Source organism: Oncorhynchus gorbuscha, linkage group LG18 (genome assembly GCF_021184085.1).
Source record: "Oncorhynchus gorbuscha isolate QuinsamMale2020 ecotype Even-year linkage group LG18, OgorEven_v1.0, whole genome shotgun sequence".
Classification (NCBI taxonomy): domain Eukaryota; kingdom Metazoa; phylum Chordata; class Actinopteri; order Salmoniformes; family Salmonidae; genus Oncorhynchus; species Oncorhynchus gorbuscha.
In genome coordinates, this window is record NC_060190.1 from 59,072,760 (window position 1) to 59,089,984 (window position 17,225).

General features: G+C 42.3%; 1 protein-coding gene across 1 annotated transcript; it reads right to left on the reverse strand.

Annotated features, from left to right (window-relative positions):
* Positions 1-5,702: 5,702 nt before the first annotated feature.
* On the reverse strand, positions 5,703-14,752 carry LOC124003320 (protein transport protein Sec61 subunit alpha-like). Its single transcript, XM_046311473.1, is given in 13 exon segments — positions 5,703-6,887; positions 6,979-7,055; positions 7,152-7,343; positions 7,710-7,907; positions 8,353-8,513; positions 8,633-8,786; positions 8,980-9,006; positions 9,008-9,090; positions 9,326-9,457; positions 9,779-9,857; positions 10,116-10,181; positions 10,272-10,339; positions 14,595-14,752. Coding segments are annotated over 13 exon segments (1,431 nt in total). The 5' UTR covers positions 14,602-14,752; the 3' UTR covers positions 5,703-6,700.
* Between the last annotated feature and the right edge of the window lie 2,473 nt (positions 14,753-17,225).

Below are 17,225 nucleotides of genomic sequence, written 5' to 3' on the forward strand. Positions count from 1 at the left end.
TGACACTGTCTGGCATAGAGGTCCTGGATGGCAGGAAGCTTGGCCCCAGTGATGTACTGGGTCGTTTGCACTACTCTCTGTAGTGCCTTGCGGTCGGAGGCTTAGCATTTGCCATACCAGGCAGTGATGCAACCAGTCAGGATGCTCTCGATGTTGCAGCTGTAAAACCTTTTGAGGATCTGAGGACCCATGCCAAATCTTGTCAGTCTCCTGAGTAGGAATAGGTTCTGTTATGCCTGCTTCACGACTCATGGTGTGCTTGGACCATGTTAGTTTGTTGATGATGTGAACACCAAGGAACTTGAAGCTCTCAACCTGCTCCAGTACAGCCCCGTTGATGAGAATGGGGGCATGCTCGGTCCTCCTTTTCCTGTGGTCCACAATCATCTCCTTTGTCTTGATCATGTTGAGGGAGAGGTCATTGTCCTGGCACCACACGGCCAGGTCTCTGACCTCCTTATAGGCTGTCTCATTGTTGTCGGTGATCAGGCCTACCACTGTTGTGTCATCGGCAAATTTAATGATGGTGTTGGAGTCGTGCCTGGTCGTGCAGTCACGAGTGAACAGGGAGTACAGGAGGGAGTTGAGCACGCACTCCTGAGGGGCCTGTGTTGAGGATCAGCGTGGCGGATTTGTTGTTACCTACCCTTACCACCTGGGGGCGGCCCATCAGGAAGTCTAGGACCAGTTGCAGAGAGAGGTGTTTAGTCCCAGGGTCCTTAACTTATTGATGAGCTTTGAGGGCACTATGGTGTTGAATGCTGAGCTGTAGTCAATGAATGGCATTCTGAAATAGTAAATAATTCCTTTTGTTCAGGTGGGAAAGGGCAGTGTGGAGTGCAACAAAGACCGCATCATCTGTGGATCTGTTGGAGCGATATGCAAATTGGAGTGGGTCTAGAGTTTCTGGGATGATGGTGTTGATGTGAGCCGTGACCAGCCTTTCAAAGCACATCATGGCCACAGACTGAGTGCTACCGGTCGGTAGTCATTTAGGCAGGTTACCTGTCTTGGGCACAGGCACTATGGTGGTCTGCTTAAAACATGTTGGTATTACAGACTCGGACAGGGAGAGGTTGAAAATGTCAGTGAAGAAACTTGCTAGTTGGTCAGCGCATGCTCGCAGTACACGTCCTGTTAATCTGTCTGGCCCTGCAGCCTTGTGAATGTTGACCCGTCTAAAGTCTTAACTCACATCGGCTGCGGAGAGCATGATCACAGTCTTCCTGTACAGCTGTGCTCATGCATGTTTCAGTGTTATTTGCCTTGAAGCGAGCATAGAAGTAGTTTAGCTCATCTGATAGGCTCGTGAGGTAGATCTAGAATAAAAAAAATCGTATCACATTTTATTGGTTACATACATGTGTTTAGCTGATGTTATAGCGAGTGTAGCGAAATGGATCAGATTACACATCCCCTTGAAGATAAAATAGCAGTCAGACCCTGGACCAGTGGCTAGGGGCAACGCCTACCAACCCCTGTGGAGTACCAGAAAATGATTTGCCTTTGTATTTATTATGGGTCCCCATTAGCTGCTGCTTTGGCTGGGGTCTAGCAAAATTAAGGCAGTTTATACAATTTTAAAACATTACAATACAATCACAGATTGCACAACACACTGTGTGCCCTCAGGCCCCTACTCCACCATCACCACATATCTACAGTACTAAATCCATGTGTATGTATAGTGCGTACGTTATTGTGTGTGTGTATGCATGTGTAGGTGCCAATGTTTGTGTTGCTTCACAGTCCCCACTGTTCCATAAGGTGTTTGTTAATGTTTTTTAAATCTAATTTTACTGCTTGCATCAGTTACTTGATGTGGAATAGAGTTCCATGTCATCATGGCTCTGTGTAGTACTGTTTGTATCCCATAGTTTGTTCTGGACTTGGGGACTGTGAAGAGACATTGTGGCATGTCTTGTGGGGTATATGCATGGGTGTCCGAGCTGTGTGCCAGTAGTTTAGACAGACAGCTCGGTGCATTCAATTTTAGTCACTGTAGTAGCTGACGTGTATAGTGTTGAGTCATCCGCATATATAGAAACTGGCTTTACTCAAAGTCAATGGCATGTCGTTAGTAAAATTGAAGAAAAGCAAGGGGCCTAAGCAGCTACCCTGGGGAATTCCTGATTCTAACTGGATTATATTGGATAGGCTTCCATTAAAGAACACTCTTTGTGTTCTGTTAGACAAGTAACTCTTTATCCACATTATAGCAGGGGGTGTTAAGCCATAACACATATGTTTTTCCAGCAGCAGACTATGATCAATAATGTCAAAAGCTGCACTGAAGTCTAACAAGAGAGCCCCCACAATCTTTTTATCATCAATTTCTCTCAGCCAATCATCAGTAATTTGTGTAAGTGCTGTGCTTGTTGAGTGTCCTTCCCTATAAGCATGCTGAACTTCTGTTGTCAATTTGTTCACTGTGAAATAGCATTGTATCTGGTCAAACACAATTTTATCCAAAAGTTTACTAAGGGTTGGTAACAGGCTGATTTGGTCGGCAATTTGAGCCAGTCAAGGGGGCTTTACTATTCTTAGGTAGCAGAATGACTTTAGCTTCCCTCCAATCCTGAGGCACACACTTTCTAGTAGGCTTTAATTGAAGATGTGGCAAATAGGAGTGGCAATATTGTCCACTATTATCCTCAGTAATTTTCCATCCAAGTTGTCAGACCTCGGTGGCTTGTCACTGTTGATCGACAACAATCCATTTTTTTCACCTCTTCCTCACTAACTTTACAGAATTTAAGATTACAATTCTTGTCTTTCACAATTGGGTCCGATATACTTCGATGTGTAGTGTCAGCGTTTGTTGCTGGCATGTCATCCCTAAGTTTGCTTATCTTGCCAATGAAAATAAATTTAAAGTAGTTTGCAATATCAGTGGGCTTTGTGATGAATGAGTCATCTGATTCAATGAATGAAGGAGCCAAGTTGGCTTTTCCCCCCAAAAATTAATTTAAGGTGCCCCAAAGCTTTTTATTATCATTCTTTATATAATTTATCTTTGTTTCATAGTGTAGTTTATTTTTATTTAGAATAGTCACATGATTTCTTTATTTGCAGTATGTTTGCCAATCAGTTGGGCTGCCAGACTTAATTGGCATACATTTTGCCTCATCCCTCTCAACCATACAATTTTTCAATTCCTTATCAATTCAAGGGGATTTAACAGTTTTCACAGTAATTTTCTTAATGGGTGCTTATTAGTGCTTATTAGTAACAGGAATAAGTAGTTTCAGAAATGCGTCAAGTGCAGCATCTGGTTGCTCCTCATTACACACCACAGACCAGCAAATATTCTTTACATCAACATTTGAATCCATACAAAACTTCTTGTATTACTACCTCTTATACACTATATTAGGCTCAGCCTTTGGAACTTTGGTTTTCCTAAATATGGCTATTATATTGTGATCACTACATCCTATGGATTTTGATACTGCTTTCAAGCAAATATCTGCATCGTTAGTAAAAATGTGATCAATACATGTTGATGATTTCATTCCTGTGCTTGTTTAGCATGTTATTTTGGCGTTAATACGTATCACATATCAGTTTGCAGACAATGTAAAAAATATATGTATCATTGAGTTAATAAAGTCTTGCGTAGGGCAGCTCCAAAATGCAGGTGTTTCAGCCTAGCTCAATGCTTTCTGTGGTGGTGGGGCAAGCAAGCAGAAAATACGGAGAGTTGAGCCGTGATTGGCTCAGTGTTCTGTCACTCATGGGGACACCACCTTACGTCACCGCCAAGTCTAAGGGGAAAGCTAGAATATTCAATCCCCTTGGGTGCTGCCATAGAGTTACATTAGAAGTGCCCATCCAAGAAGTCTCAAGGTCATTAGCCACAGATAAAATTACGCCAAATCACATATGTACAGTAGCTTTGATTGGACTGATCATGTCAACATCATACTTTCAAAATCTTAGCTAGCATGAATCAAGTCAACAATCTACTGGCAAATCCTTTTTAATCCTTCTCATCTGAAGAGAGGACCATGCCTCAGGACTACCTGGCCTGATGACTCCTTGCTGTCCCCAGTCCACCTGGTCATGCTGCTGCTCCAGTTTTAACTGTTCTGCTTGCGGCTATGGAACCTGTTCACCGGACATGCTACCTTGTCCCAGACCTGCTGTTTTCAAATCTCTAAAGACAGCAGGAGCGGTAGAGATACTCTGAATGATCAGCTATGAAAAGCCAACTGACATTTACTCCTGATGTGCTGACCTGTTGCACCCTCTACAACCACTGTGATTATTATTTGACTCTGCTGGTCATCTATGAACATTTGAACATCTTGGCCATGTTCTGTTATGATCTCCACCCGACAACCTGAAAATGACTGGCCACCCCTCATAGCCTGGATCCTCTCTAGGTTTCTTCCTAGGTTCCAGCCTTTCTATGGAGTTTTTCCTAGCCACCATGCTTCTACACCTGCATTGCTTGCTGTTTGGGGTTTTAGGATGGTTTTCTGTACAGCACTTTGTGCCATCAGCTGATGTAAGAAGGGCTTTATATATACATTTGACTGATTCAAAAGAAATTATAAAGTGTATCGGTGCTCATCGGACATAAACATTACACAAGTTGGAAATTGCGAATTCAACAATGAGTGGTTTGGAAGGAATCAGTGACAGTGGCTAACATTAACTGCAAGCATTGCAATGAAATCACTAGCCTGCTATTCAGTGGAGTGGCTGTGTGGTCCCAAATATGAGATTAAGGCCATGCTGTCAATGAAGCATGATTTGTGCCGCGCTCATCCAACTCTGAATTGTAAATCCGGCCTCTTTCTAGAGCTATGACCTGAAGATCAATGACATGATTCAACCTTGTTTTTTTCCCCAGTTCCCAGTTGTTTTGAAAGCACCATAAATCCAGAGAATGCCAGGCTTTGATGATAACATTTGCACATGAAGGACCGCTGCGCCACCTTCATGTTCAAGTGAACACAGCAGAAGGTGAGTCCAAAAACATATTGTATGCTGCTGCATAAATGTATGCCAGAGAGACATGTATAGTGTAGCTAAGAAAGTAAAACTAAGTGTATGTTGTGTAGTAAGAAGTTAGTAGCCCATGTGCCCTAATAATTTGGCGTATTTACCCCTCTTAATTTCACCTACTCTTCTGACTTGGCGGTGCACATGTAGCCAATAACATATTTTAGAGAAATGTAGTCACAGAATTTTGGAAGAGCTTTCATGCCCCCTTTATTTATCCTACAGTTCTGACTTGGTGTACAGGGAGAACACTAAGAACTGCCCATGTTCTGAATTCTGTCGCTGTACATTTCAAAAGCACTAAACAAATAGTTGACTACATACATCCTAGCTCACTCGTGTCTTAGCCGTTAGTCATCCCCTTATGCTACAGTTTGTACATTAAGTGTCATTGACAAGTTGTCCATGTTTAAGGCAGTAAATGAGGCTGAATGAACTGTTTCACTGCCAGACAATGCTCTACTGATAGCCAGGTCTAGCAGTGGTAAGATGTTGGGACAGGTTTATGTAAGCACCATTTGTCACCATTATGGTGAAAATCACTTGACTTTGCTTGCATCCATCTTTTTGCCCCACCAAGACTTACATGGTAAAATCACCACTGGTTGGGAGTACATACCACAGAATTATATATAGGTTTTGTACCCAGTTCGATGCATATTGTAGTGATTCATCATGACCTGAGAATGTTCAACACAGAATTATGCTTTTCAGCTTTATTTGAAACAGCCTGGCCTCCAAAAAGACCCTATCCATAATAGCATTTTATTTGGGGTCCCTGCAATGGTTTGTCTTATTGGGTGGCATGGTGCGTGACATCCCGGAATTTTTTTTTGTTAGATTAAAAAAACAAAACAATTGTCCAATAAAGTAAAAACCCCCCAAAATTAGCCCCCCTTCCCTCCCAAACACATATAGGCAGTATCTGCAGTGACTCAGTCTGGGAAATAGAAGACCACAGACAAACCCTTCCCTTAAGGACCCAGAGACAAAAAAGGACAAACATGCCCTTGCTAAGACCAGCACGAATACAAATATATTCCATGATTTAAAAAATATATATATAAAATGACAACACTTGTTAAATTCCCAGAGCCATTTAAGGAATACAATACAAGTATTTTATATTTTTTCACCCCAATATGTGGCTCTTCAAACTCCATGCCCAGCTTGCGATGACCTGAAATGAACATGACATGGCTTTCTTTCCACTCTCCAAAAATGTCCAGGTGTAGTGCGTGTGTTGGTTTAAGCACAGACTCCTTTAGATGGTGTCTCAGCCTTCAATTTCCTTGAGCACGCTTCAGCCAACCTCACATGATGTCAGTCAACATGTCAAACCTTTGTCTCATCTCCTACAGACAGGTTAATAAAAGCACAGTCAGCAGAGTATCCTAGCTGGTCAGATCAAGAGAGGACGTGAATGGTATTGAAAGAAAGAATGGGACAGAACAGGTGCAATTCCATGCTGAACACTGGGACAAATGCCGCCTTTCTTTCCCCAATGAGATCCAGTCTGCATGAGCCCTCAAGAGCTACTAGGAACACAATAAGCTGAGAAAGAAGATGCATCCCAGAGGCAAAATGTACTGATTTGTGCGCATTAGACACAATGCAAAATAAAAAGTACAAATTTGTCAAGGCTGCATCTGTCTGTGGTATGTGTTGGAGGAACGGGGAGGGGGTTCTAGAATAGCAGCGCACCCATGCTGCCCATTTCACTCTGCTCCTTGACGAAGATCTCAAAGTACTGGTAGATGATGGTGACTGCCAATAGGATTCCAGTACCCGAACCAATGGCACCCAGGAAGTCAGCCATGACAGACAGCCCACCTATGCATAGGCCACCGAAGGCTGCAGCTGTGGGAATGTACCTTCACACAGAACACAAGATATTAGAAATGTGTAGCAAGGTATACACACCAATAATTCTTCACACTTGAGCCAGAGTGCATGTGTTTTTACCTGTTGAGCTCATGCACCATGGAGGTCTCTCTGTGTCCCCTCATCACCATCTGCTGTTCCTTCAGCTGCTTAGCCACCTGTTGGACATACAGACCTGCCTTAGCAAATACCATACATACCCTAAGTGAATCTAAAATATGAAACAGATATATCTGGTGCATCAAGTGACTCACATCTTTGGCAGAGGATCCCGAAACCTCGATCCATGTCTTGGAGAAGAAGGCACAGGAGCCCAGCATGAAGACGATGTAGATGGCAGCATGGATGGGGTCATCGAGAACAGAACCAAAGGACTCCGGGGGAGAGAGGAAGTAGCAGAGACCTCCAACCGGGTAGGCACGAGCTGGTCCTCCAGTGGAAGTATCCTATACACAAACAACCACACATACAATTAATCCACAATGCATAGCTCAATCAAGGCTGTGAGTAAAACCTGCTGAAATGAAATATTTAACTCTGTCAACCCTCCCAGTGTTCGTATATGGTAGTCCAAAACATGTGATCATAACCACATTATGGCTTCAAATAGAATCTTCATTGTTTACGGTCACCCATTAGACGTCACAGAAGTATTCAGTACTGTTGAACTCATGAAGGTTTACATGGAATAAAATAACCAAGTGTATGTGCATTTTAAATAGTACGGGTGTAATGAAAGTTGGTAAGGTAAGTCTACTGCTGTGTGATTGACTCTAAAGCAGCACTCTAAGGTCATTCTGATAGGCACTTACAGACCAGGTTCCCAGCAGGTTAACCAGGAAGTTGCCGCTGAATCGCGTGGAGAGCATCTGAGAGATTACATACAGGTTGGACACGAGGGCAGACTGGAGGATGATGGGAATGTTTGAGGTGTAGAAGAGCTTGATGGGATAGGTGTTGTACTGGCCACGGTAACGGGCAGACATGATGGGCAGGTCCACCCTGAAGCCCTGGAAGGAGGAGGCGAGAAGTGTTCAAGACCTTTCAAACAACTGAGATTTAATGGTATTCAAAGCTGATGTTCAATCATTCAGGTTTTTGGTCTGACCATTTATTCACATTGTCAGATCCAATGGTCATATCATAGGTGACTTAAAACTGAAATCCATAAAGGGGGACACTGCCACATCTGGTTGAGATATTACAACAACAAAGAAGTTACTTCAAACACTTTCTTTCCCTCACATCATTGCACTCGTGATAGAACACCAGAATATGTACAGCAACTTCCTGACCACGCTGCTGGACAATCCTGTTTCATCAACAAAACAAAAGTACCGAGGCAAACAGTGGCGTAGTTTCCCTATTTTACGATTTCAGCAATGAATTGAAAGCAATTTGTAAAACCAATCAAAAAACAGCCAAGACTATATAGGGAGTTGTCTGTCCACTGACCTGAAAGTATATCACTACAGCAAAGACGAAGACAGTGGCGATGAGGTTCAAGAGGTTAGGCAGGTTCTGGCGGTAAAATGCCTCTCTCAGGGCGCGCACCTTGTCTGTGCGGGTGGCCAACAGGTGGAACAGGGCAATGATGGCACCTTCAAACTCCGTTCCTGAGACACAAGAGACAAGGTTACTCAACCAACCACAGCAGAGGGAGCAACCCTGACTGAAAAATAAGAGTATATCGTCAATACAATTACAGGTGTGGCAGTAAGGCCAGTATACATACCTCTGCCAGTGTTGACAGTAGTGGGGCTGAAAGCCTTCCAGACGATGGTCTCACAGATGTTAGTGGCAATGAACAGGGAGATCCCAGAGCCCAGCCCATAGCCCTTCTGCAGCAACTCATCCAGCAACAGCACAATCAGACCTGCCACAAAAAGCTGGGGAAGAAAGCGGGACAACAGAGCTTCAAATAGTCTGCTCAGCTTTCATCTGCCTGGTCATCGCTGATTGAAAGATTAGAGAAATGGCAGCCAGGGGTTTATGTAATGAAAGGTCTCTGTACTTTACGGGTCAAATTAATGTACTGTCCAGTTCACGCATGGCCATTGTCACTTGGGGTGTCTAACTAACCTGAATGATGATGAGCAGGCAGATCCCCAGCACCCATCTCTGATGGGTCTCCGTACATGCCTGTCATCACATACACAATGGACTGTCCAATGGTGATGATCATGCCAAACACTGCAGAGGAGAAAGGGAGCTGGGTTGCATTCAATATCCTTAGGACAGCTATGAGTTGATAGACAATGAAAACCTGAATACACCACAGCTTTATGACAGGATATAGACCCTTATTCGACTATCCATCACATACAAGCACAAAACTCAGTTGTCAGGTGGTTAAATAACCATCCCTTATCTCACGATTAATCCCATTCCTTGGTAAAAAAAAAAAAACTTTGTAGGGCAGACATACATTTCTGCGCTCCATTGAAGAGTGCTCTGTCCTTGGGGGTGTCTCCAACCTCAATGATCTTTGCTCCAGCCAGCAACTGCATGATGAGACCGGAGGTAACGATGGGTGAGATACCCAGCTCCATCAGAGTACCTGTAGAATGGTGGGATCACAGTACTGTTTTCAGTCAACTATTATTAACCAACACGGTTGTAATGGGAAAGAGGATTATACCAAGGCAAAGCTCTGAATACAGTGACAAATCAGCCAAAGAAAGTGAGCTCGTCAAGAGATAAGACCTGATAACGTCACAGGGCATAATGAATTCTTCATGTTAGAAGTACGAACCAAACAGCAAAAATGTAATAGGGATGTGTTCAAACAAGATCAGTAGCCAAGATCGACAGCCATTTATTGATGAGAAGAAACAGACAAGCATTCAAACTAAGCAGAGCCAGACTGTTGGTTTCTCACCTCTGTTGGAGGCCAGGATTACTCTCATCCAGTAGAAGGGATCTGCGGAGTCTGAGGACATGATGCCGAAGAGTGGAATCTTGAGGACAAAGAATGAATCAATACAATGAACCCACAAGAGCTACAACTGCACCCATTGAGTCATTATTACCTGTGGCCTTAACTATATGTTCAGCTGGTGAGAGATTATGTCCATTTATTCCTCCTGGTATTTATTTTTATTTTCTCTCTGCATTGTTGGGAAGGGCCCATAAGTAAGCATTTCACTGTTGGTCTACACCGGTTGTTTACGAAACATGTGACAAATGAAATGTGATGTGGACTGCAGGATACTAACCTGGCAGCACACCAGGAAGATGAAGAGTGTAATGGCAGTCCATAGTACTTTTTCTCTGAACTGAATCTGTAGAACGAAGAGGGATATTTTAGAGACATCACTAGAGCTAAGATTGTTTTAAAAAAGCTAGTGAAGAGAAATTGCAGTATACTGTACCTTTCTCTCTGGTTTCTGAATCTCAGGTAAGACCGCACAAAACGGCTTTATGACTTCCAAAAATTTTACTGGAAAAGACGAGGCCATTGGGCAAAAATGACATTATACATCAGTGATTTAACATACACAGTAAAATAAAGTATTAACCAGAGAATTACATTATGCAGAACAGTGAGGTAGGTCTACATACAGTTGAAGTCAGAAGTTTACATACACTTAGGTTGGAGTCATGACTCATTTTTCAACCACTCCACAAATTGTTACAAACTATATTTTTGGCAAGTCAGTTAGGACATCTACTTTGTGCATGACAAGTATTTTCTCCAACAATTGTTTACAGACAAGATTATTTCACTGCATCACAATTCTACATACACTAAGATGACTGTGCCTTTAAACAGCTTGGAAATGTCCAGAAAATTGTCTCATGGCTATAGAAGCTTCTGAGTCCATTGGAGGTGTACCTGTGAAGGCATTTCAAGGCCTACCTTCAAACTCAGTGCCTCTTTGCTTGACATCATGAGAAATCAAAAGACCCCAGGAATTTTTTTGGTAGACCTCCACTAGTCTGGTTCATCCGTGGAAGCAATTTCCAAACGCTTGCAGGTATTACGTTCATCTGTACAAACAATAGTATGCACCATGGGACCACATAGTCGTCATAGCCCTCAGGAAGGAGACGCGTTCTTTCTTAGAGATTAATGTACTTCAGTGCAAAAAGTGTAAATCAATCCCAGGACAACAGCAAATGACCGTGAAGATTCAAGGAAACGGGCAAAAAAGTATCTACACTGCTCAAAAAAATTAAGGGAACACTTAAACAACAATGTAACTCCAAGTCAATCACACTTCTGTGAAATCAAACTGTCCACTTAGGAAGCAACACTGATTGACAATAAATTTCACATCCTGTTGTGCAAAGAGAATAGACAACAAGGGGAAATTATAGGCAATCAGCAAGACAGCCCCAATAAAGGAGTGGTTCTGCAGGTGCACACAGACCACTTCTCAGTTCCTATGCTTCCTGGCTGATGTTTGTCACTTTTGAATGCTGGTGGTGCTTTCACTCTAGTGGTAGCATGAGGCGAAGTCTACAACCCACACGTGGCTCAGGTAGTGCAGCTCATCCAGGACGGCACATGCGAGCTGTGGCAAGAAGGTTTGCTGTATCTGTCAGCGTAGTGTCCAGAGCATGGAGGCCCTACCAGGAGACAGGCCAGTACATCAGGAGATGTGGAGGAGGCCGTAGGAGGGCAACAACCCAGTAGCAGGACCGCTACCTCCGCCTTTGTGCAAGGAGGAGCAGGGGGAGCACTGCCAGAGCTCTGCAAAATTACCTCCAGCAGGCCACAAATGTGCATGTGTCTGCTCAAACGGTCAGAAACAGACTCCATGAGGGTGGTATGAGGGCCCGACGTCCACAGGTGGGGGTTGTGCTTTACAGCCCAACACCGTGCAGGACGTTTGGCATTTGCCAGAGAACACCAAGATTGGCAAATTCACCACTGGCGCCCTGTGCTCTTCACAGATTAAAGCAGGTTCACACTGAGCACCTGACAGAGTCTGGAGACGCCGCGGAGAACGTTCTGCTGCCTGCAACATCCTCCAGCATGACCGGTTTGGCGGTGGGTCAGTCATGGTGTGGCATTTCTTTGGGGGGCCACACAGCCCTCCATGTACTCGCCAGAGGTTGCCTGTCTGCCATTAGGTACCGAGATGAGATCCTCAGACCCCTTGTGAGACCATATACTGGTGCGGTTGGCCCTGGGTTCCTCCTAATGCAAGACAATGCTAGACCTCATGTGGCTGGAGTGTGTCAGCAGTTCCTGCAAGAGGAAGGCATTGATGCTATGGACTGGCCCGCCGTTCCCCAGACCTGAATCCAATTAAGCACATCTGGGACATCATGTCTCGCTCCATCCACCAACGCCATGTTGCACCACACACTGTCCAGGAGTTGGCGGATGCTTTAGTCCAGGTCTGGGAGGAGATTCCTCGGGAGACCATCCGCCACCTCATCAGGAGCATGCCCAGGCGTTGTAGGGAGGTCATACAGGCACGTGGAGGCCACACACTACCGAGCCTCATTTTGACTTGTGTTAAGGACATTACATCAAAGTTGGATCAGCCTGTAGTGTGGTTTTCCACTTTAAATTTTGAGTTTGACTCCAAATCCAGACCTCCATGGGTTGACAAATTTGATTTCCATTGATAATTTGTGTGATTTTGTTGTCAGCACATTCAACTATTTAAAGAAAAAGTATTTAAGAAGAATATTTCATTCAGATCTAGGATGTGTTATTTTAGTGTTCCCTTTATATTTTTTTAGCAGTGTATATCCACAGTAAAACGAGTAATATATCGACATAACCTGAACTGCATCTCAGCAAGGAAGAAGCCACAGATCCAAACTGCCATAAAAAAGCCAGACTACGGTTGGCAACTGCACATGGGGACACAGATCGTACATTTTGGAGAAATGTCCTCTGGTCTGATGAAACAAAAATAGAACTGTTGGGCCATAATGACCATCGTTATGTTTGGAGGAAAAAGGGGGAGTCTTGCAAACAGAAGAACACCATCCCAACCGTGAAGCACAGGGGTGGCAGCATCATGTTGGGGTGCTTTGCTGCAGGAGGGACTGGTGCACGTCACAAAATAGATCAGGAAGTTAAAGCTTGGTTGCAAATAGGTCTTCCAAAGGAACAATAACCCCAAGCATACTTCCAAAATTGCTTAAGGACAACAAAGTCAAAGTATTGGAGTGGCCATCACAAAGCCCTGACCTCAATCCTATAGACAATTTGTGGGTATAACTGAAAAAGCATGTGCGAGCAAGTAGGCCTAAAAACCTGACTCAGTTACACCAGCTCTGTCAGGAGGAATGGGCCAAAATTCACCCAACTTAACATGGGAAGCTTGTGGAAGGCTACCCGAAAATGTTTGACCCAAGTTAAACTTTAAATGCAATGCTACCAAATACTAGAGTGCATGTAAACTTCTGACCCACTGGGAATCTGATGAAAGAAAGATTTATTTCAGCTTATCTACTATTATTCTGACATTTCACATTCCTAAAATAATGTGGTGATCCTAAATTATATAAGATAGGGAATTTTTACTAGGATTAAATGTCAGGAATTGCGAAAAACTGTGTTTAAATGTATTTGGCTAAGGTGTACATAGGTAGGATACTTCTGAAGTAAGGAGTGGGATGTACTTTGTGGAGAGCTAAAACAGTAGATTCCCAATAGAATCTGCAGACAGCGGAGATGACATCGAGATGCCTGCTCTTGGACATGCTGACCTAACTACCGCCTCTGATGGCCATCTAGATCACCTCATGACAGAGTCTGCCCAAGCACTCAAACGGACTTGACCTAGTGAACTACTGTTCTAGACTTTTTTTTTTAACGACTTCTTGACTTCTTGTTTATTTTGGTAAACAAGCACTTTGAGATTCTGGCTAATGAAAAGCGCGATAAAATGTATTACTACATAATTATACAGCTGACACTTAAACTATGTCCGGATGAAACGTCATCACTCCCACGCATGCAAAAAGTTGGTTCCACTCACTAACAAGGTCAATAAGCTAGTATAGCTAGCTAGTTAGATTGCATGTGGGGACAAACTTAGTGGTCTTACAGATAATTATATTAAAAGAGGCAATGGAAATACAGTTAACTACTGTTACTGTAGATTACTAGGCTCAACGAAATTGACATTCATTGGCAATTGGCTTATTCAATCAATGTTATCGAGCTAGAAGCAAACCACAGTCATGATACATTACTATCATATTAATTGCAAAGACGGTGCTACATTTCCTATAAGGTTGACATCAGCAAGACTATAGGGTAGATAATGTGATAATGTTGTAGGTGCACACAGCAATCTAGATGCCCCGAACAAGAGCCAACAGCAACAATTTATGGGCCCTCGAGTCTGGCTAACTAACGTTACCGAGTCCTGACTTGGCTTTACCGTTAACTGCCAATTCCGTTAATATGGTAACTCACATTAGCTACATCACATGGGATATGTTGCTAGCTTTATTTAACAGTTCATTGTTAAGTAAAATGGTGTTGTATGTAACCCAGATTAGCAAATGTTAGCTAAGAACGCACAATAACTAGCTAACGTAACTAGTTAGCCAGATAGCTAAGGTTGTGACTCTACGGCTGATGTTAGCATTACAATATAGTAGCTTGCTAGCTAAATGCCCATTCCTAGCCAAGTTAAATATTTCTAAGATAAATGTCATATGCAGTTCACAGGTACATGGACATGCATATAAGTAGTAAAAAAAAAATCACTCACTGCCCATGGTGTCCTTGATCCGATTCCTGTTGTGTTAAATTGGTGCCACTTGAAGGATCAGCACAATTCGCGTGGCACCACCTAGCCTCTCCGCACTGAAAAGGAAGCTCCGTAAAGACACGTCACCAATTAAGCGCCTAGTACCATATGCCGTGTTCATGTTTTAGTCGGAACAAGGAAACTCTGAAATGTCCGACTTGCTAGCTGGTTGTAGTTATGCACGAGCCGCGTTCAACTAGTTAGCAAGTGTAGTTCACATTGGGGGATATGCTCTGAAAGTAGATGTTTGATTGAACAGACGTGATAGATACCAACTACGTTAGTTTTATTATTGACTGTTTATGTTTGAGAAATCTTGACACTTCACAGAAAAATATGCATTGATTCAGGTTTGATTATGATAAACAATATTGCTCTTGCAGGAAATGCAAAACTTCTCAAATTATGACACGAGACTGCTAAATCTGTAGTCCAATTTACCTTCAGTTCTATTAAAATGCATGATCATGATTTAAAAAAAAAATGTATTGGCCTTCAATGATTTCTGAATAGAGAAAATATTGGCCCAGTGTGACCAAAATCCTATTTGTCTAGGGGTCTCTTGTGCCGCTGCCCGTTTTTTAAATCTCAATATAAAATCATTGTGTTTGTCCAAAACATTCAATATCTGTGCGTGTGGACTAGGTCTACTGATGTCCTGTTCAGTTTGATACTTCTAGAATTGATTTGAATAAAAACAATATGTTTTGTTGCCCATAATGAAGCTATTTATCAGAGATATTGACCTCACAATGAGTCATATTCGAGTAATTTACATAAATTACATTACTATGAAGCGGCAGCCACGGAAATGGGCAGCGCATGGGTGCTGAAAGTTGGCTAATTCGAGAACGCTAAATTAATTTAAACAGTCTTCGTTTTAATTTGACTTCAGACTACTAACAACAAGAGGGTTTGTTGTTGTATCCTGTTTTTTCCTATTCAATAAATTATAGGTAAGACTACCTGTTTGATAGACAAAATGATAGTCTACTATCCATGGATTTTGTCAGCCCATGCCATTACTCACCATGCACTCCTTAAATATCTGTGTCAGTAAAGAGCTTGGTGTGTTAAATTAAGACCAGGGCTCGAATTGAGGAGGTATGTGAGGGTATTATGGCTTTTGTTAAAGAACATGGCTGAAAGCATAGGTCTACCCCTTGTGGCTTATGATTTTGAAAACAATTAAATGGACCTGATTATATAACGTGATACATCACAGCACTTTAGTCTGCAATGCTTTACGCTAGAAACAAGCTGTAAAATGCAGTGGAAAGACGTGACTCCAATGCATATATCATATATTTGGTTTGTCTCTTTGACATTTAGAGGCTGTGCTACAACCTTCTATAGCCGAGCAGACAAAAAAATGTGCTTTGCTTGGGAAGTAATGTACAGTATGATTCTGTCACTATCAATTGACGTTCAACATTTCAACAGGCTAATAGCCTCTAAATCAGTCAGGAGCATGCCAGGTAGCCTAAGAAGTAACGCACATGAGTTATTTTGACAATATTATTATTATTTCAAGACTATAGCCTGCCATTTAAAAAATCTAATGTGAAGCATTTGTGACACGTTAGAAGCAGGAGTGCTTAGCATTTCAACACATCAACAACAGGCCTTCAACAACATGCCCACAAATTGTGAATTTAGGCTTTATAAAATCACATTTTAAAAGAGTATTACTCATAATGAAATAAGAATGAAAAAATGCCTTACTATGCTATACAGTCATTCTACAGTGCCTTTGAATTCACTTTTAGATACATGAGTTTGGTCAGTATTAGGTTTGAAGATCATGCGGTGAGCTTTGCATGCCTAGTTTTTTATTTATCCAAGCAGATGCTCTTATACTCCCATGCCCTAATCACAGTCAACACAAATCTATTTTGTACAACATCATCATGGAATAAAATAGAATACATTTGAAAATGATCAAAATTATGATGAAATTTGAAAATGATCGAAATCAAACCGTCTCCGGTGCTGCAGCATACGCTCATTCGTTGTCATGCTCAGTTGTGGTAATAAAAATATTCTGCTTGTCTCCAGTGATGAAAAATGATGTACAATTGAATAAATTCCCCTTTTTTAAAACATTTTTTTCTCAGACCGCAAATAATAGGATAGATTCATGCAGTGCTTTTATTATAATGGATATCTTTTCAACCCTACCCTTGCCCACGGTGGTCTGCAAATCCACAACCTTCTGTCTACTTTGTCATGTAATACTTACAAAACGAAGAAACGTTTCTAAAACTGCATATCTAAGGCTCTGGTCTGTTCAATGAGTGACGATAAACGGTAGGCATGTTTTCTGCTATCCACTTTGTGTTTTAATTTATATTTTGGGGAAGGGTCACTTGTTGTTTTTTTTTCAAACGTTCAGGGAGGGTCAGGTAAACAATATATTTTACTGAATGAAGGGCCTTCCATTTCTATTTCAGAGAGGTCCGGTTTTCTCCAAGTATCACTCATTATAAATAACGTACAGTCCCTTACCAAGAGTACTTTCTCAAGCAAAAAATTGATTGGATTGGTGTAGTTTGCTCATTTTAGAGCATTCCAGTGGTCCTTAAGTGAACT